The sequence below is a fragment of the Erpetoichthys calabaricus genome, chromosome 18 (assembly GCF_900747795.2).
Source record: "Erpetoichthys calabaricus chromosome 18, fErpCal1.3, whole genome shotgun sequence".
NCBI lineage: Eukaryota > Metazoa > Chordata > Cladistia > Polypteriformes > Polypteridae > Erpetoichthys > Erpetoichthys calabaricus.
The window spans coordinates 27,323,398-27,345,237 of NC_041411.2; the positions used below are offsets into that span (position 1 = coordinate 27,323,398).

Genomic DNA, 21,840 nt, shown 5'->3' on the forward strand with positions numbered 1-21,840 from the left:
CCACTAAGCCAAGTAAGTGAAGTGGAGACCCCAATGGATTTCGAAAACTGCCTGAGCAAGCGTTTGAGACGAGCAGACAACTGAGCTTACCGGACTCCACTTGATCACATTTCTTCTGTTCTTTCAGCCTAACTAATGTGCTGTCACTTAAATGATCATTCATGGATCACAGTCGCATGCACCCACTGAGGTTTGCTCAAGTGGGTCTCCTGCTACCAGAGGAGCATGCGTGCAAACCGCAGCTTATAGCCATGAGGTTTGTTTAAGCAGAATTCCATTGATTCCTCAGAAATCCCTGCACAAGTGAGGAGTCCCATGCCAGCCTGCACCTCCATGGGCAACTGAGAAGAATTTCTGTGTGGAATGACGCTTCAGGGAAAGGATTTGTCATTGGAATGGGGGGTTACATGCCTGCGTCCTCGTGCCCGCTGATGTGGTACGGGTGCGCCGGAGGGTTCAGTCTGTAGTACATGTGCTTGTATTCTCTTTTGTTTGAGTAGCAGTTGTAATACAGAAGAAGCAGCAAATTGGGCAAAAGTGTTAAGTGCTTTTGTTTAGTTGTCCTTTAATTCAAAGTGATTTAGAAATCAGAACAGCTTCACTGCAATTGCCTCCATACTTCTACCCTTAGGATCACACAGTGCTTTAGCCACTAGGCCTCCACTGGTCAGTAAGCAGATACTGTGAGGAGTTGAACCCGGGATGTTTTGTCCTCAAATAAAGTGGCTGTAACAGAGCTGTCATGGGATTAATAAAGTTTATCTGATCTAATCCAATCTAGTCGAACAAGCCAGAAAACCTGTAACTGGAAAAGTGAGAACCTCAAAATTGAAAATCAATCCAAAAACAGCCCACAATTTGGGTCAAGGTTCACTTTATTTTTCATTCAAAATACTTGTGTAATGTGCATTGTGAAAGAAGGAGCCCATATAAGGTATTTTGTAAAAATAAGAGGTCATTTTTAACCTGAAACTGTGTCGATGCAGCTGTGTGTGGCATGTAGGCCTTTGTGATAAGCTGCAGTGGCCACACTATCTATCTATGTATGTAATCCTGCCAACTATGCTAATTAATCTATCAATCTATCTATCTATCAATTTATCTATCTTCCCACAGAACTGGTCACTCTACAGGTTGTTGCCATCTTATTATAGGCCCATTAATGACCCTTCTTCAGGCCTTTTGACTGACCAATGAATTTGCCACATCTTGGAATTTGTCTTCAAAGTCAACATAGTATAATAATGGATGCCTTATTTGTTTTTTGTTTCTAGGTATTTGAAGCCTGAAATGAGGTCAGTCTGCTGGCCCAGGCCACTAAATCTCTCAGCCTGGAGTATTTATATCATAAATGTATTCTGTCCACCCAACATAAAGGTCATTGCAAGGTACAGATTCAATCTGCTGTAAGTGCCCAAGAAAACAGGGGCATCCTGGCCGAAATGGAGGATAATTCCTTGGCCAGACAGAAGGCCATAATTGAAGGACCTACAAGCTTGCCAGTTGGACAAGGAAATAGACTCATGCCTGGCCAGAGGAAGATAATTGATGGGCCAGCAGACGTCAGAGGCCAGTAGCAGTTGCACCTCCACCCCTCTTATGGCAGGTGGCAGTGGTCCTCTGGAAGCATACCAGTTTGGACACCTGGAAGGGTACTTGGGAGTTGGAGTCCAGAAGTGCAAGCCTGTCAGGATCCCTGGGTGCTAGTAGAGGTTGCTGTCAGAGGAGCACCTCCTTGCTTTCCATATGACCCGGAACTGCTTCCTAGAGGACACGCTGGGGCACCGGAAATATTCCAGGGTCTGCCCTGAAAAGAAGCCCACCTCACACATCGGAAAGTCAGAGCCATTAAACACTGGGCATTACTCTTGGAGGAAGAAATTGATTTGGATTGTGTACTAGCTATCGATCTTTACAAAGGGGAACGTTATAAAGGTGTCTTTATTAAATATCGTTTATTTGAATACAGAATCGTGTTGGGTATTACAGTGTCTGTGGTTTGGAGGTCAGTGGCGGCCCCTGGTGGTTAAATTGCAAAGGCACATTTTTGAGATTATTGTACTAAAATAAATAAATAAATCCACCTTAATAGAAAAGACAAGTTTCTGTGTGTCTGTGCTTCTGTCCAGTTATTATATTTTTGTTATTTGCCACTTACTCTGTGATTCATAAAAGCAGTGTTGATGTTTGTGATGTGCCATCTGTTGGAATCACAAATACAACGTATTTTATTGCTACAAATGTTTGTGATGTACCACTGGAATAAAATATTCCAAACATTTTATTTCTACATGCATTACAAGATAAATTCTAATAGATGACACACTGCAAACGTTAATGCTAAGGTCTGCATTGATTACTTAGATCTCAACCCATCTAAGAGGGTAGCACAGCTAGTAAATACATGAATGAATAATGCATTAAATGCCAAATCTTACTCGTGATTAATAACTAAATAAAAATGGATGTGTGCCATTGTTGTTTGTTTTTACAAATCATGAAACTATATAACATGCCCTGAGAAATGAAGCTGAAGCTCAGCTCATTTTAAGCTCAGCATTATTTTAAAATTAAGCTCCCTGCATTTTACTTTTTCCAAGAAGTGAAGGACAGAAATTATTTTCTTTAGGCAGACTATACTGCCACCTACCGGTCAAACAGTGAAAGAAAAGAGCATTTGAATAAGCCACTTTCACCCATTAATAAATACTAAAACAACAATTATTAAAAAAAGATGTTGGTTTTGTTAAATAATGCCTCTAGCCAAACCAAAGAAAATGCTAGTAGGTGCCCTCCACCACCAGGCAGGTTATGTGCTGCCACTCACCAGTGGCATTAAGCTTTGCTTTTACTGAGTTGTAGTGCCGCTACAAGCTTAACAACTTACAGGATATGCTCATTTCATCAAGGAGAATAAGGAAATACCCCTCCAAAGGGACATACCTTTCAAAGAGCAGCATATTACGCTCTCCATATCCACCATTAAGTAGAGTGAACGTGTGTAAAGCTGCCTCAGCCTTGATGGCATCCCTGTTTGAACATCCTGGCCTTGAGCAGAGTGTGTGTCTTCACTGAAATTTCCAGTTTGTCCCTGGGCCAGTTTGTTGTATAACAATGTGCTTCAAGATCACAACCATTGTGCCGGTACCTAAGCAATCCACTGGAGTGGTCTTTATTGGCCTCTGTCCGCTTACACTCTCCTCCGTCATTATGAAGTGCTTCGAGAAGTTGGTCCTCATTCATCTCCACACATGCCTATGCCCCACATTCGGACCATCTATCATCCAAGCAAATCAATCGAAGCTGCTACTTCTACTGTACTTCACACAGCCATCACCCACCTGGACAACAATGGCACCTATCTTAGGATGTTGTTCGTTGACTTTAGTTTAGCATTTAATATCATCATCCCTGCCAAGCAGGACTTTTCCATTCCGTCGTGGTACATAAAACACGACACATCAGACAGGCAAGCTTCTCTTTTATTTGTCAGGTCCTTATTCCTCATTGCTGCATTATATGAATTGTACTTCTGCAGGAGCATTCATTGGCTGTCAGACCTGCAGTGGGAGTGAGTGGCCGGGAATGTCGCATTACACGACTCCCTCTTATTCTCCAAGATTATGTAAATGAAGGCTATGACGCTGGAAAAATTGCTGGAAAATTAATAGAAATGTCATGTAATGAGATATGGCCTTTACATGCTCTCCGCTATGTTCTGCTGTACTTTCTCCTCCGATTCATTCGACTTGACATTTTTGTTTTGAAAAGTGTTGTCCAAGTCACTTTATTAATAAAACACCCAGAATGCCCGGCATGAACAACAAATGAGCAAGTAGCTGACAAAACTCCGCATCACAGAGTCTGCCCCTCTTATTCTGCTGTACTGCATCCAGCCATCTTTTTTAAGGGGTAGCCTATGGTGTCCTGGGTAACGGACTATCTGGCGGGTGGACCACAGTTTGTGAGGTTCAAGGACGTCAGCAACACTGGAGCACCACCTCTCACTATAAATATAACACAAAGTCATGTCACTTGCAGACATTCTCAGATGATTCCACACTTACAGGGTAGGTGCATTGATAAAGAGGATGAGACAGAGGAGAAGAGTCGGATGGAGGACTTTGTTTCTTGGTACAAAGAGAATTGTCTACACCTTTACATCAGCAAAACCAAGGAACTGCTTATTGACTTTCACTGCAACAAAGAGCCTCACTCTGTATCCGGTCATTGTTCAAGGAGTGGATGTGCAGGTGGTGCACTCCTAGAAGCACTTGGTGGTCCACATCAATGACAAGTTGGATTGGTCTAATAACACAGAGGAGTTATTTAAGAAATGGCAGAGCAGGAGACTGTGGTCCTTTAAAGTGGATAGTAACATCCTTCACATCTTCTATAACTATGTGATGGCCGACGTGATTTTCAAAACTGTGGTGTGCTCGGCTGACAACTCAACTTCAATAGAGGCCCACCGAATTAGCAAAATACTTAATAGGGCAAGCTCAGTTTGAGGACGCACTCTGGACCCCCCTGGAGGTCTTAGCAAAGGGGAGAATTCAAACAAAACCGAGTGATATCATGAGCAATGCTGCACATCCTCTCTCTGACACACTAACACCGAGGACTTTTAGGAAACGCATAATTCAGCAGAAGTGTGTGAAGAAACACTACTGGGGCTCCTTTATACCCATAGCAATACCCCAGCATAATGCTTCACTGGGACTGGGACCGCCAAGGCAGAAGTTTTCTTTTATTTTAGTCATTCTGCTGTGTGTTTAGACCATAGTGTATGTGTATACACTATATAAATTAATAAATAAACACAAACAGATATATAAAGAGCTTCTGTAAAAAGAAAAAGTTCATTTCGGGGACAAATAAAGATATCTATCTATCTAATATAGTGCCTTTACTTATCTATTTATCTGTGTAATCCTGGCAACTACGCTAAATTATCTATCTATCTATCTATGCAATGTCAAAGTGTACACTTCTCTGTTGTTGGGCTTTGATAAAATCATAACACGTGTATCTTTACTCAGTAAAAGCAGTTTAATGCCAAGAACACATCACAGACTACTCCCTGCCACTTCCACCAGGTGGCGCAGATGCCACTCTTTGGTCTCTCATTACACCCTCAGATTTCATAACAGTTGTGAATTTTGAAAGCATTTAAAAAAAGGAGTGCGATAAGAACAAAAGCTTGGACTGAAGAATTTGTATGACTGTTTGACTCCAGTAGCTCTTTAAAGCCAAGTCTTCTGGATTACAACTCATCCTATCTACTGTATGTGCTACGTATTAAGCCCCCATCAAAAAAAGCAGCAAAACCCGAAGCACCCTTACTAGATTGTGTGTGGTGAAAATCTCTTACCATAGATCTTACCTTTGCCCGCTAAGGGGTGACGATTACCATTTTTATTTCCTTTGTGTCTTCCCATCATTTAAAAGCCCTTTTCTTTTTCATTTGTAGAGTCCTTTGCTCCAGAGTCTGGACTGCACCATGTGGGGGCGCTGTTACAACACTGTGCACACGTCAATACAGATTAGTCTTCCAGATAATTACAGCAAGACTTCAAGCTATCCTTTCCAATTCTAAGCCAGCCGGCTACCTCCCTTTAACTGATGGCAACACAACTGCATTTCCACAATCCTGGCCCTTATATCCCATGCCACCCCAATCCCATAAAACTTAACGGTGAGTGACCTTCCTACAGAAGACATACAAGTGTTTCCAGAGCAAGGCAAAGCGAGTGTTCAGAAGCCGGAGAGGCACACGTGTGAGCACTAGTAAGATGACCTTGGTCCCAGCTCCTCATGTTTCTTGAGGAATTGGAGTCTCATGAGATGATTCTATGAAATGGTCAACATACAGTACGTTCTGGAGAAAGGAAAGGAAGTGACTGACGGAGTTGCTCTATCCCATCCCCTTTCTTCTTTGGAGCGCTCAGTTTTAGGTCATTTCCATGACTTTTTTGATCCAGTCCACGTAGACTGAGACACGGATGAATATGTTGGGCTGACCTGGGTAGCCACAGCGCCGCATCGGGATCATCACACCCTCCAGAACCCAACAGTCATGGGTGAAGCAAGCAAGGGGTCCTCCATAATCCTGCTGCAAGTGGGGAAAAAAAGAAAGAAAGGAGACAGTGTCTCAGCCGAGATGGACACAGACTGTAGAGCACAACAGAAAAAGCCAGGGAAGCCAGCTTACCTCGCAGGCTCCTATGCCACCATTAAAGGCGTTGGTGCAGATTTCGTTTTCCTTGATCTTTCCCCGGTAGTGCTTGTTGCATTCCTTGTTGCTGAGTACCGGCATCTGTGCAATCTGCAGAATGGTGTTATCTCCAGTGCCTGAAGACATAAAAACAACACAAGTGAGTTTCCATGAGGCAGGTCACTAGGCCTGCAGTTTCAAGAGTCGACAGGCTGAAGACCCTCACAATCCACTTTTCCATGACTTGTGCATTACCTTGGGTTTCACCCCAGCCTGCAATCTCACAGTTGGTGCCTTCAGGCACGATGTAGCGCTCTGGCGGTAGGCATATCTGAGCCACCCTCTCATTTAGCACTGCTGGTTTCTCAAGCCGCAGCATGACCAGGTAGGAATCAGATGGTCCACAGATGGCCTTTTTGATAGGAATGCTCTGCATGGCTGGCTCGTGGTCTTTGGGGTCCTTATAAAGTGTTCCCATCATAGCAGTGTACCCCGTCAAGTCAGAATCACTAGGGAAAGATGAGGAGAGAGAGAGGTAGACATCACAGAGCACCACTAAAACCTTTATGCAATTAACAGTAGATGTGAATTTAAAGACAAAGGAGTGCAAAAGTTGGACTCTCCACATAACAGACTGAATCAAACTAACTAAATAAAGGAGTTAGTGAAACTTTGCATCTGCAAAAGAAAGAATATGCAAAAGTTACTCCATATTGAAAAAACACACAAAACATCATTTCCTTCTCTTTTCAGCATCAGGTTGGAACATTTACTTATTATTTCCTTAAATAAATAAGCACTATAATTTGGAATGGGTGACCATACAGGCCTTCCAAAGCAGTAAGGCCTTTACCATGATGCGAAGCACTGCCGTGTACTGATGACCCACTGCAGGCTGACCAAAGACCCTCCACAGAAATGATGGCCCTTCCTAGTGAGGAAGACAGAAGAGAAACAAATATCAATCTTTAATTCACTCCACAGTTGCTGTAACAAGTAGATATTTAGGGTCGTATATAATTCTGGTCATGAGGTGGCACCATCTATGGCCCAAAATGGAAATGCACTCTTCACTTGGTCTTGAAAAGGCACACATTGCATTGCATTGCATTACTGGATTTCACTTCCAAAATGCCCATCAACACTGTGTGTGTGTGTGTGTGTGTGTGTGTGTGTGTGTGTGTGTGTGTGTGTGTGTGTCTCCCTGGGACCCCAAGAAATATGGAGGCTTTCAACCAAGACATCCTACAAAGTCTCCAGGTCACTTCTCTGCCTCTCCAACTATACATGAATGCACCCAGGAGCTTCCGGACCACCTCCTTGAGTTCTGTGAGTATATTCTTTTAGGAATGAGGACAAAGCTAATCTTATAAGGTTCCCCACATCAGGCCTAGCCAGCAGGACTCCACACATATTATGATCAGGATTACATGCTAGGTCAGTGGTCTTAAACTCCAGTCCTGGAGGGCCGCAGTGGCTGCAGGTTTTCATTCTAACCCTTTTCTTAATTGCTGACCTATTTTTGCTGCTAATTAACTTCTTTTGAATTAATTTGAATTGACTTGCTCTTGAAGACTCAGACCCCTCAATTGTTTCTTTATCCTTAATTAGCAGTCAAACAATAATGAGATATAAAATGAGCCAAAACATGACCAGCAAACCGTGTCCATCATACAATATCTGAAAATAAGAAAGATGAAGGTCTCAGGAATACTGATCTGGTCCACAAAACATTTGAACACTGCTCTTAGAAAAGACAAAATCAACAATTTCAGAAATGTCGGCTATTGCGCAACGAGAGCAGCAACAAGTCATGGAATTAAAGAACGGGTTTAATTAACAACAAGACTCTGCACCTAATTGAGCAACTGCTTGGAGTGAAATTGTTTGGAGTTTGAGGCCCTGACTTAGTTGCTCTTCTGTTGGCTCACTCACTTCACGTTTCATTTCTGTTTGGGTGCCATTTAAGGAACGAAATGAAGCAATTCAGGGAAACAAATATTAAAAAACAAGCTAATTAAAATCAAAATAAAAGGAATTAATTAGCAGCAAAAACTGGTCACCAATTAAGAAAAGAGTTAGAATGAAAACCTGCAGCCACTACGGCCCCTCCAGGACTGGAGTTTGAGACCACTGTGCTAGGTGGACCTTGGGATAGCATTTATCACAGAATATAAAAGCAAAACCACTAGACAATCCCAGTCCAGACACTGCATTTATAATCATTACTATAAAGTGAGTGGATCTTTAAATGGAAAGAAATACGTATTTCCAAGAATAACTCCAGTACACACTGATCTATTAAAAACATGCAAATATTGGACGTCTCAGATACATTTTTCCTGTTAACATTCTCTAAGCTTTATTTTCAAAGAACACGACCGAGTTAGATTAATTCTTTAGTTTGACAAAGATATTAATATTTTTGTTATTTAATTTCAAGTGTACCATAATGGCATTTTCGAGTCTAAGCATTTTGTTGGTGAGCTGCTATCACACACTACGCTTTTGCTGAGGAACACCTCCCAAGAGGAGCTATGCATTGCATACAAAGGTTCCATTATAAAACTCAGCTCCCCAGCTGTCTGTCCAAGATTACGGATTTACACCATGAACAGTGGGAGTTGTGAGCTTGTAATGTTAGATATTCTGATTAATGATTCAGAGCATCTCAATTCTTGGTTCCGTCCCTAGTCTCAGTGCTTTGGTTTCATGTGATATTCTCATATATTTGGTAACAACCACTGGGAAGGCTAGCTTTGATTTTGTTTACAGTATTATTAGAGAAAACTGTTTTTGTTCAGGTTTCCCTGTGCTTATTAATGCTTATACCTACAGAAGAGCCTGCTTTCAGCCATACTACATCTTTAAATCTGGATCTGACCACCTTCAGAAAATTTGCCCTTCCAGCAGACCACTAAGCACTTTTTATTAAAAGATAACTCTGTAGAAATGACCTGTTGCGTAGGCTGACTGTCCAGGGTGAATTTCCAGGTGTTCCTCCAACAATGCGAGCCAAAAGTTTGCGCCTCTCTTCTCTCTTGCCGCATGAGTCAAACTTCACATCGTCTACAAAGCAAAACAACAGCAGAGTCTCAGTACATACTGTAAGTCTATGGTCAGGACAGTGACCTCTGGGATCGTGTAACGCAATATGGCTCATGAAATAACAGTATTGGGCTTTTTATGTTTTTCAGTATATAGTATTGTGGTTCAGTTGTGCAATATATTGTAATTTATTTTCTGATATTTGACAGCAGTTAAAATCATATCCTTATTGACAAAAATGCAACAATCTAGCTCACATGATCAGACAGAAATACCTTAACTCAATCTCTCTGAATGAATTACAGTAAAACCTCAAATATCCATCACTCAATTAAGCGTCAGTGCCACCAAAACCATAGTGCATGCCCGTGCCTTCTTATTACTGTATCACTACTGCCGTGCAGTACGCTGTGAGCTTTGTACAGTGGAACAACTTTCCCTTGTGCTAGACCATAGTGTTATTCCTCAGCACCACAGTGTCAGTTACACACCTTAAGTTTTAATTGTGCTTCATAGCTTTTCTCTTTTGTTATAATTAATCTACTATACACTGTTATGGGTGATAAACTTATGTGTGTGTGATGTTGGAATTGTCACAAAAATTCCTATTGCTTCAAATTACAGAGTAGGAAGAACAGTGAATGATATAAAGCATGATGCAGACAAAATTGAAAAATGTGTCGAAAATAGACAGCACCAAACGGTAATGTTATTCTGTATTAATGTTAATGTTCTTCTGTATTGAAATTTTCTTTTTAAATTCTGTCATATTATGTTTTGTTAATAAATTGTGATGTGCAGGCAGTTTGTGATGCGCTGCATGGGAGCAGAAAAGGGTGGAATGAAAGTTGTAAGTGAAGGGACTGGGTGAAGGGCTTCTGTTCTGTAAGAGGTGGACATGAATGGCAGGAGAAATAGGAAGGTGCGGCGGAAGGAAGTTTTGAGTAGAGATTCAGGAGACAATCAGCAGCAGTGTTTACGATATAGAGAAAAAAAAGAACATAAGTGGCAGGAGAAAAACTGATTGGTAGGGAAAGCTTTGTTTTATATTGTTTTAGAGATGTGCTCCGTAACCCAGATAACGGCGTATAAGACTAGGTAAAAGACACGGAACAAAGACTCCAAGTAAAAACATAGAAAACTCCAGTACCTCTGAGTTGTATTTGCTTATTACGCTGGTCATTACAATATTATAGGAATTAATTTTATTAAAACTATATTATATTTTGCTAATATAGTTTTGTTTTGTAAATAAATACAACTATTCACTAAACTAATCTACTGTATATCATTTTTAAAGTAGCTGTTCTGTTATCTGTCTTTACTCTTATCTGTAAGACTGGTAAAACTCAGTTATGGTGCGGTACATACAATTATGTACGTCGTCTAATCTTAGCATAATGTAAATAGCTCTTATGTTTATATTGCTTTCAAACATTTTATACATATATATTATATATTCAGTATAAAATTATATGTTATGTATATATATATATATATATTATTTAAAATATATTTGTATATATACACACACACACAGTATATATAAACAATAGGCCTGTGTGTGTATAGAGCAGTCCATAGACCATAGTGTATAGACTTGTGTGCAGCACACGCCGCCAAGCAACCACAACATCGTGCTAATGACACAGATGACGAGACACAATGTTGAAATGATCAAATGCCGCAACAACATGCAAGTGAAACACCTCAGCAGCGGAAAGCAAGGCTTGAAGTTTTCACTAAAAACATTGTCTATCTGGAGGTATTTCCTCGAGACAAAGATTAACAGGACTCATATGCCAGCAATACGTCTAAGATGTGGTATGGCCAGTGTTTTCTTACGAAAGCCAGTGGAGCAGCAAGCACAGGTGGGTCCACGTCCTCTGCAGTGGGTAATTCTTAAGAGTTAGCTGTCACCTCTTCAAGTTCATGAATATAGTAAAACTGCTAGGAAGTCTTCAGGTTGTTTTTTGTCCTGAAGACCACACGCAGCTACAATCTATACATATACAGTATTATATATAAAATTACAGTCATGTGAAAAGGTAAGTAAACTCCATGGCAATTATTGACTTGTTCAACATATTTTCACATGCATACACTGATAAAAGTAATATATTTGAGTAAAAACAAAGAAAATTTGCCTTTTCATCATGTATTCATGAGAAATATCAATAGATGTAATGGTCTTCTGGGGAAAAGTAAGTAACCCCCTTAACAAAATGCCTTCTTATTGGTGTATTTTTAATAACCGCCCACCAGACTCCGACGTCAACTCTGTGAATTTTTTGAACACTCCTCCATGAACAATTCCTTCAGCTGAGAAATGTTTGTGGGCTTTGTGCACACTCTTTCTGATTGTGGATACGAACACTTTGACATTAACTGTTACGAGAGCGCCCTGAAAATTCCATGATGAAATTCTGAGGTTCTTGGAGACTTCTGTTACTGTCATATGGTCTGCTTTTGGCCTGAAATTGTTGGGAAGCCCAGTCCTGGACAAATTAGTAGTGTTTTGAAATCAACACCACTTGTAGATGATATTCCTTACAGTGGAATTACTGATTTCAAATCTATTTGCACATGAACTTGATGTTAGCATGTTGTTCGAACTGCGACATTGCGCCAAATGACTATGCACACATCTAACTCAAATGGTAATTAAAACAATGCTACACGCCAAAACCAACCCAGACCTGTTGTAATTGGTCTACAGACATGCTGTGCTCCCCTCCACAACAATGTGTGTATAATGTGATCTCTCACTCTCCCGCTATATCACAATTCTGGGAACATTTTGACTGCCCCTCTTATAGTAATGCTGTGCTGTTATTACTCACTGAGCCCACCAATTTTTACTTTTCTTCAGCTGGAAAGTGACATTGTGATCCCAGTAGTTAATTAGGAGCCGATCTCAGGGAAACTGAATGAAATAGAAACTGAAGACAGATAAGCATGGGGCTAAAGCCTTCAACCAGGACCTGACCTTGAGGCCCCAATTCATTAACCAGGTTGTGGCCACCTAACACTACACCTCAAATCAAAGAAGGTCTGGTGCTAGGCCCTTGTGCTGAGAAGCAGGGTTCAAACCTTTCTCATTAGATTAGGTCTGAGATTCTCCATTGGGTTTATTCAATAACTGGAAGTAACCTTGAGGACGCTGGAATCCATCCATTATTAGCTAGGTGTTACTGTTTATATATTGTTTTTTTTTTTTTCTTTTTATGGTCTTTTTTGTTCTTTCTAAAATATTACTTATATGTGATTTTGTTTTAATATAATGTTTGCAAATAGTCTTTCATGTAAATATGATTTAATTGTTATGTATTATGTATTGCTGCATGTAACTTTCATTAATTGTGTTTTGTGGGTGGAATCCCAGGAGGTGTGGCCACAATTACATCACTGCTGAGGGACCGCCCTCCATCTTTATATGCAGGAGCAGGAGGCGAGTCCAGCACAGCGTCACTGAGAGGTGCTGCTGCATCCTTCTTGTGAGTCTTGTTTTCTTTGGATGTTACTGATTTCTTGAATTTTGTTTCTAATTTCTGGATTTTGTCTTTGCATAGTATTTTGCACTTTTTAGGCACACCCTTTTTGCTGTTTTTGTTCTTCTTTGTTTATTTATTCCATTCTTTGAATTTAAAGAACATTGTTTTGGTTTTGTCCTTCAAGCCAAAAGGTTTTCTGGTCGTCCACTCCCAGGGGGAGTATATTTATGTATCTGGGACATTTTAAAGACTTTTTGTACTTTTAAAGTGCAGTACCCCATTTTGGGGCTGTGCAGGCCTGAAAGCCTGCCTCTTGTGTTTGATGTCTGGCTGCCTGTGTTAAGGCCTGCTTCTAGACAGATCCGTGAAGGTCTTAGTCTGGCTCTGTCCGAGGCCTGCATCCTTTTTGCTATTTTATGATGCTGTGCTCACAACACTACAGAAAGATAATTTCCATACATCCTTTTTTGTGAAGCTGTTAAGTTTAATGTTAAGGGTGCAGGAAGCCGGTGCCTATTTAAACAATATTGAGTGCAAACAATAACCATCACAAGGCAACATTCGTTCTCCATCTTGTTTGTCCAGTTTAGGGTCACCTACCCGAGCAACACTGGATACGTGGTGCCAACCAGCCCTGAAGAGGGTGCCAGTCCAACTCATCATACACCACCACTCACTGCCACTGAGCCAATTTAGAGTCACTAATTAGCCTGATGTGCAAGTCTTTGGGGTTTAGTAGGAAGGCTGGAGTAGCTGGGGGGAAGGTACATACCACATAGAGGCAGTGTCTGGGTTAGAATAGCAGTACAACACCCCGCTGCTTGATGACTTGATGCCATTGCTATTTGTTTATTAATGTTCCTAGAGCATTACGGTTTATCATTTTGTTAAAAACGCACCTTCATTTTCAAGCATTACTTTAAGTGCTGGGGCTTCCATACCCCAGTGCCACAATAGAAAGTAGAAGGTTCTCTTACCTGACGTTCCTGAGATGGAGACCTTCTCACCAGCTGCGGAAACAAAAACAAAGACAGGGATTAGGGTCTCAGGCCATTGCCACGTGATCACATGGTATAGTGAGGTCATAAATAACCTCATTGTGTACCTCAACAGATGCCCTTCACCGCCCTTTAACCATCCCACATCCTGATAGTGTTGACTGCTCCTCACTCACTTTACATATCTCCAATTTACGAAAGTGCATTTTACTGGGCTAATAAATTCTGTCGGCTGAGTGCAGTGACCATCAAGGGTATTGTCTGACCACAGCTGCCCAGTGATTGCCAACGCCTCCTCAAAAGAGTGACTGGAGGTTATCAGAGTTGTATGCTCACTATAGATGTAATCTGGAAAATTACGTCCATGAAGATCATATAGGAAAAAATAAAGCTGGGCAGCCTGGCATAAGTAAGACTGGTTTAGGCACTCACGGCATTGCTTGATGGCACAGTAATCAAACTCAGTTTTGGGGTCTTTAGTATAGCACCAAGGTCCATGGTGATCAGCGTCTGGATTGCGGCAGTAATTCTCAATCAAGTCGGCATGAGGGTGGGTAGTAGCATTCATTCTGTTGAAAAAAGAAAACATAATATTAGAGGAAACAGCATTAAAAAAGGTGTGTCTTCTGTTGGTCCTGTGACATGGCAAGCTAATGTCACACATCTGAAACTAAAAAAGATGAACAATATCTGCAATCTAACGACTGGCCTCCTCCAGCCCTGCTGAAACTGAATGATTTACTGGACGGTGTTATGTGAGTGTGCTGACCTGGGAGACAGACAGAAAAGGGTCAGAATTGGGAGATCAAAATATGCAAACATCCAATCCAAAACAAGACACAAAATACCTAGTAAAAATGAATGTGAACAAACCAGAAGAACACATCGTTCAAAAAGAGATTGTAACTTTGAAAAGTAGTTTACTTTTATGTGCTTCTCAGACAACTCTCAGACAACAATGCTCTTTTAGCCAAACTTATAACCTGCCTTGTTGATATTCAAAAGGTCACGACCTCCAAGGACACACCCCTAATGACACAGACAGTTGACCTAATGACAGGAGACACAAAAATCTCGATACTGAAAAATCAAATTGCATCAAAACAATAAATGCAACTTAAAAGTAAATGATAAAATCAACAATAAATGTCAGAATCGTAATCTACACTCTAAAATGAGTGTCTGAAACTGATCCAGAAATGACAGAAAATGTAAATACAAAAGAATAGAAGAAAGTACTTCGAATCCTGACGTAATCAGACTTATCAACAAAAATCTAAAAGACAGTCAAGAATAAGATCGTGCACCTAGCAGCAAAACTGTAAAGCACTAAAGTGTTGAAAGCAGAACGTATCAGAGTTTTATCCTCAATGACATAGCGATCTGACAGGATTAGTCGTCAGGGGGTGCATTTACATGATAGTAAGACTACTGTGTCTGGGAAAATGAGGCACTTAGTGGTAAAACTGAGGAATACCGACACATAACAGGATTACACCCAAGGAATACAGTGTTACACAAGCACGTCTTGGGAGCACTCCGCTGGATCTGATCAGGTAGGAATGACTAGGAAGGACATGAGTGCGAGTGAGACAACCGTTAACAACTCTACACTTGTGTAATGTGTAAATGTTGCATGTCTTAGGCACTGTGCAGTTCTACGTGTTTGCCAGGATTGTCTCTTTAAATGGAATTGCCACTAAACATTGAGGAGTGAAAAGGTGTTCCTGTACAGACAGGACATGATTCCTTATTGGTCAAATTTAAAAGGGAGAAAGACAAACATGTAGGACAACTGATAAAAGCTGGTGTGGGGATGAAAGAAAGCCAGGATGTAAAGGATTACAGTTGCTATTTTAAATGGAGCATAGTACACAAAAGTGGATGGGAATAGGAGCGCAATTCTAAAGTGCACCATGGTCTGATCTGGTATTTGCCTCCTTAGGTAACGTCTAATCTATTTTAAATGTGGCTCATTTTGAACCTACAGAGTACAGACCTCTCTCTCTCTCTCTCTCTATCTTATATATATATATATATATATATATATATATATATATATATATATATATATATATATATATATATTTATTCACGGCATTCGTAGTCTGTGTCACAATCTGATTGTATGGGTGGTTACCTACCAGGTAACGCTTGTGGTTGGCCAGCAATCTGCTAACATCCGCCACGGTGCCCTCAGTTTGTGAGGAGCAGATCATAGAATGGTTGAAATAGTTTACTGTCAAATAAATGCAAAGAGTACACGACACGTGTTTCGCCCTCATTCTGGGCTCATCAGGTGTACACACTCCACTGCACTCCCTCTCGGGAATCGAACCTCGGACGTCAGCGCCAGAGGCGATGCCCCTAACGTTGCGCCACAGCTTTTTTGGAATGTGTTGCAGGCATCAAATTCAAAATGAGTGAAGATTTGCAAAACAACAATAAAGTTTATCAGTTTGAACATTCGATATCTTGTCTTCGTAGTGTATTCAATTGAATATAGGTTGAAAAGGATTTGCAAATCATTGTATTCTGTTTTTATTTACGTTTTACACAACGTCCCAACTTCATTGGAATTGGGGTTGCATATTCAAGTTTTGACTTTATATATTCCGACACTGACGTTATATAATCAGGCTTTGACTTTATATATTCGGGAGTGACTTTATATATTCTGACGCTGACTTTACATATTCAAGTTTTGACTTTATATATATATAAGGAAATACTTCATATATTCCAATGCTGACTTTTGTTTATTCGATAATAACTTTAAATATTATAATTCTGACTTTATTTATTCAGGAATGACTTTATATATTCCGATGCTGATTTTATATATTCCAAAAATCATTGTAATTGCCTGTTTGGCACCCTATAATAATATATATATATATATATATATATATATATATATATATATATATATATATATATATAAAATCCTAACCACAAAAATAAAATGATTTTGTGCAACGATTTAATGTCACGTTTTTTGTCACGCTTTAAATCGGACTTATTTTATAACCTAAATATATATGTTTGGTATCATTCTTTTCAGAATTTATCAAACTTTAATGTGATGTTGTTTGATTTTCAGATTCTTATTGTTTTTAAATTATAAACTAAAATACAAAGAACTCACGTCCCACAAGACAAGACTTTGTGTCAACAGATTTAACCATGCCTGGGGCTGGAAATAAAAGACAAAGAGTAGATGACAAAGACAGCTGCAGGACAGGCTTTTAAATGTTTGAAACGCTGCACAAGATGCAGATCACGTGGCACAGCAGAAGCAGCAAGCCAGCAACAAATATTGCAAAGTGTGTCTATAACATGTATTACACACATCAAGACACTTTTTGAGGCATTTCGGGGTGTGTCATTTCCATTAGAATAGAGCAAGGAGAATCTGTGACATCACTAGGTCTCATTATACAGAGTGGCCAGGTTATGTCCCCAAACCATTGACTGTGCCACCCTCTTTATATTACAACAGATGCACAATAATAAAATTGAATTGTAATCAAATTAGTCTAATAGATTTAGACTTCCAAGTCACAGAATACCTGGCAGACTCAGACACCTTGATGCAGCATAGGAGCTCACTGACCTCCGCTGGGAAGTGTATCACAATCATTTTGGGTAGCACTTTCCAATAATTAATGGCATCGACAAGTGAATGCGACTGCCAGGTTGGGGTCTAACTCAGATTTCACGGCATGTCGAGTTGAGGAGTGAACCAGAACCCTTAGACACTAGATCATATTCCCTGTGTGAATTTCAGGACCGAACCAACAAACTCATGTTTCCTGTGTTAGTGGCTTAATCTTATTTTCAGGTGGTACATCTGTAGGACAGAAGTACTTACAGGTTTTAGCACACTACAGCACAGTAACGCCTAAGAGGTTGAGACTCCCAAGCTGCAGGTCTCTGTCCTTATTCATGTCTGACATCGCTATGACCGTGCTGGACACTCACTTTGGCTGATGAGGGGTGTCTGCACTCCACTTCTGGCAGGTAATTCCTTTTCGGGTTTTGCTGACTGTTCCTCTGTACTGGTCCCCATTTCCTTGATAGCACTCTACAAACAGAAGGAGAAGGCGCCAATGGGCCGAGCACTTTTGATTTACACTAAGTCACGCAGTGCAGTCTGATGGCCTACCTTGGGATTCCACCTCATCTGAGCATCGCTTGATCTGCAGACAGAAAGCTGTTCTCATCATTTTACTGGAAGTGAAGCACCAGGGAGCTTCGGAGCCATCTGGATTTCGGCAGTAATTCTCCTCCAGGCCCCTGTAAAAAGAAGTCAAATGAAGAACAGTCCCAGCTATGCCAACAAGGCAGCATCAGGGAGACATGAAAGAGACAGAGTTTGAAGATGTTTATCCTCTTAATGGCACAAAGGTCCACTCAGCCATTGCCTCAAAGAGCTATGTCTATCCCCCTGCAAGTCACAACTATTTGTGCAGAAGTTCAGAGTGGAGGTCAGAGGGCTTTGTGGCACTGGCTGTCAAAAAGCTCCCTGTTTATTGCAGCAATTACAGCATCTCTGAAATCTACCAACAGAGAGATTGAGGCTGGGCTGGTAAGGTGTAGCAATTATTAAAGAAAAATAAATAATATGAGAAAGTGTATTGGGGGGGGGTCAAACCTAAAGAAAAATATGGGGGGCAGCAACAATGAAAAGTAACATGAGAGGACAGCAGCGGTCACTTTGGTCACTCACTTGCATTCGTAGACTGATGGAACAAAGGGGTGGCTGTGCGGAAACTGTGAATCCCACCGCTGGCAGGGAATACCTGAGGTGGTCTCGTTCACTTTCCCCCTGTAGTCCTCTCCACGTCCGGTGAAACACTCCTTCACAGCTTGAGGCTGATGGACCTGTTTTGCAGCGACAACTGCAAAAGAAAAAAAAGACAAAAGAGAAGACAGAAGAGAATGAGCAAAGCAGAGTGAGAAAGAAGAAAAGCACAAGAAAGAAGAGAAGGAGTGAGAATGAAATGGAAACTATGAAGACAGGGCTGGAAATGAAGAGAAAAAGAGACAGAAGAGTGGTGTGGCATAAGAGGAGAGGAATTTAAAGGAAAAGAATGGAAAGAGGACAGTGTGCATTAGAAAGGGGTGAGGAAGAGTGTGATGATGGGTAGGAATATGACAATGGGACAGAGGAAGATCGCTAAAAAAACTACAAGAAGTTAAGGAAGAGGGTAAAGATAAGACTGAAATGGGACAGAAGAAGAGAAATGTGGTGTAGAGGCCTAGCCGCAGAGGTGAGTACACAAGTTAAGAGATGAAGATGAAGAAGGTTAGACGGAAGAAAAAATGAGAAACAGCACACATGTGAGGTGTTAAAACTGAAATGAAGAGGACGAAGAGCATGACAGAGGTAGAAAAGGCATGCCATTCTGGTTATCTGGGATAACTTTTCAAAACACAAGACACTGCCCAAAAGCCTTCACATTTCCGCACAACAACTACAATGCCAGGAAAGCCTTGACCCCTTGCAATGGAGGACAGTGCCCACAAAGCACAACTACATTCCTAAAGAATAAATTCAAAGGCCCTTCAGCTCGTTGTCTTGTACATTTATTTACTTGTCTCTTTTACTAATTTAAACTTCCTTGGTCGCAGACTACTTTTCTTTGGAGATCTGGAGGTACCCCATGTACAAACACCGGTCTCTGAGATTTCTCAGTGGTTTGGTCTGGGCCAGACTGGAGGCATGAAACACTTGCCCATGAATTGTTTTTAATTTGGTGGACATGATGGCCTGATACCCCATCCAGGCTTTGCTCAGCCATTGCCACAAAAATGATATCCCCAGAAGTGTCCAAGTCACAATTACTTGTGAAAAAGATCACAGCAGGTGGCTGACCTCGATGTGCAAGCATGGGGCAGTGTGCCACAGGCTGCCATTTGCCTCCTTTTTTTATTGCAGCAATTACACCGAGCTAAACATTAAGAATGGCTGAATAGCGGTATCCCTTTCCCCCACTACCAGAAACAGAAGGTTAATATTTAACTTGTTGATTGATCTTTGTTCAAACTCGGCTACATTTACTGTAATGCAAATTCTTTATTGTGTGCTTTAAATGTAATGGGCATTGTTCTGCCATTCTGCTCTAAGTGTGAAAAGCAGTAGGGATGGGAAATGTGTCAGAGAGACCTGATGGAGCAGCCTTCCTTATAAGAGGTTGCTGCCTTCACAGACAGAAACAAAAAAAATGTGTAGGGACAATAATAAAAAGGGAAAAATGAGGAAGAAGCAGTTGGAAGTGAATGTTTGGAATATTTAGTTTGTTGTATAGGGCATTTTAAAGATGCTATATATCCGTCCATTTTCTACAACTTATCCAGGTCATGGGGTCAGCAGTCAAATCAAAGATGCCCAGATGTCCCACTTGCATGCCACCTCCTGCAGCTCCTCCGAAGCGATACCAAGAGACTAATGGGCCTGCTGGGAGATACAGTCCCTCCAGGGTGTCCTACGTTTTCCCCAAGGGGCATCTTAATCAAATGTCTGAGCCACCTCAACTGGCTTCTTTTGAGTTCTTTTGAAAATGGCATTTGTGAACGATGATTTCAATATTTCCTCTTCAAGTATGATAACAGTGATAGATTAAATATGAGGGTGAGTCAAAAATTATCCGCACTTTGGTTCTATTTAAACTTCTGTTGGCAGCACTGTCTTATCAGCGCTTTCAGTACGAGGTCCCTGTCTTCCCAGTCACTGCTGTATAGGTGTGAACGTGTTATATCAGATCAATTGCAACTGCGGTGTGCGAGAAATAATGGCTGCCCCACTTGGGATTTGCACAAAAGAAGAGCAATGTGCAGTGATTTGTTTTTTGTGGTCTGAGGGTGTGCCTGGTGCTGATATTTATCGAAGTGTTTTGTCGTGAAGACGTGTGTATGAATGGATAGAGAAGTTTAAGGAAGATAACACAATTGTCAGCCATGAGTTACAGTAGATGATGTGGCTCTGCCTAGGCAATAATCCATAGCAGACTTGGGTTTCGAAAGAAGCCCTATGCAGAAGAAGGTTCACGTCTGATGAAGAGGTGAACACAGTGGTGCATTTGTGGCTCGCAGCTCAGCCTACAAAATATTTTTTAATGAAGGAATATAAAAGATTGTTGACAGATGGACAAAGTGTATTGAAAAGCAGGGAGATTATGTCACAAAATGATGTATTTGACTTTTCTGACAGTTGCTTAAAACAAATTCTACTGTTGGAGTGCGGATAATGTTTCACTCACCCTCGTATACCAGATTTGTTTGTCACATTTTTCTACCCAGGGTTCAAGACTAAGAAAATTTCAACTTGTTCACTGACCACTGCCTGCGACCACATGAAATTCAGAGTCATCTGAAATAACTGGTGTTAATATTAAAAATACATTAACATCATGCAGCCATTGCTTAAACATCTAAAGAATTTGTAAAATTGATTAACAGGATGCAAATTAAAACTGAACTACAAAATATGGCAGATTTTCATGCTATAATTATAAAACGCATTGTGGTCATTGGGGCCGCTGTAGCTCCTCCAACCCAAAGGCTCACGAACAAAGAATTTTATTGCGCAAAACTCTTACACAATGAAGTGTTTCCCACACCACAACTATAATTCTAACTCTCTGTAATTCCATTGTCTCTCCACCGCTCCTCCAGGCAAGCTTTGTCTTCCTCCACCCAATACTGGCTCACCTGGCAGGCTGCTCCCTTATGTGAAACCCCAGAGTACTTCCAGTATCATGAAACTGTGGCTTAGGAGTACTTCAGAAAATGTCTGAAGCCTGAGAAAGTAGGGCTCACAAATGCCCTCAGCACCCTCCATGGCAGCACCTATGGAATACAACAGGGCTGGCCAAAAGAATTACAATTCCCTCTGTTCCCTGTAGGTCTCTGTAGCGGTACCGAAACCCAGGGGGGCTACCACGTAGTGTGTTGGGGGAGACAGTGTCCTGAATAAGTTGTCATCCCCTGTCCAGTTCTACTCCATTTGGGATGCGAGTCCCAGTGTGACATCTCTCGCAACATTAAACCCATTATTATATATTGCATCGATTTTGTA

General features: G+C 40.9%; 1 protein-coding gene across 2 annotated transcripts in view; it reads right to left on the reverse strand.

Moving 5' to 3' along the window:
* Positions 1-5,029: 5,029 nt before the first annotated feature.
* Positions 5,030-21,840, reverse strand: part of mst1 (macrophage stimulating 1) — a 30,120-nt gene continuing 13,309 nt past the window's right edge. For both annotated transcript variants that reach the window (XM_028825023.2, XM_028825022.2), the window contains 10 exons: positions 18,490-18,661; positions 17,926-18,056; positions 17,742-17,844; positions 14,190-14,326; positions 13,737-13,769; positions 9,175-9,286; positions 7,071-7,148; positions 6,473-6,726; positions 6,215-6,354; positions 5,030-6,115 (listed from right to left, as the gene is read on the reverse strand). In XM_028825023.2, coding sequence (XP_028680856.1) covers positions 5,954-6,115; positions 6,215-6,354; positions 6,473-6,726; positions 7,071-7,148; positions 9,175-9,286; positions 13,737-13,769; positions 14,190-14,326; positions 17,742-17,844; positions 17,926-18,056; positions 18,490-18,661 — 1,322 coding nt within the window. In that variant the 3' untranslated portion in view covers positions 5,030-5,953. The remainder of the gene's footprint in view (positions 6,116-6,214; positions 6,355-6,472; positions 6,727-7,070; positions 7,149-9,174; positions 9,287-13,736; positions 13,770-14,189; positions 14,327-17,741; positions 17,845-17,925; positions 18,057-18,489; positions 18,662-21,840) is intronic.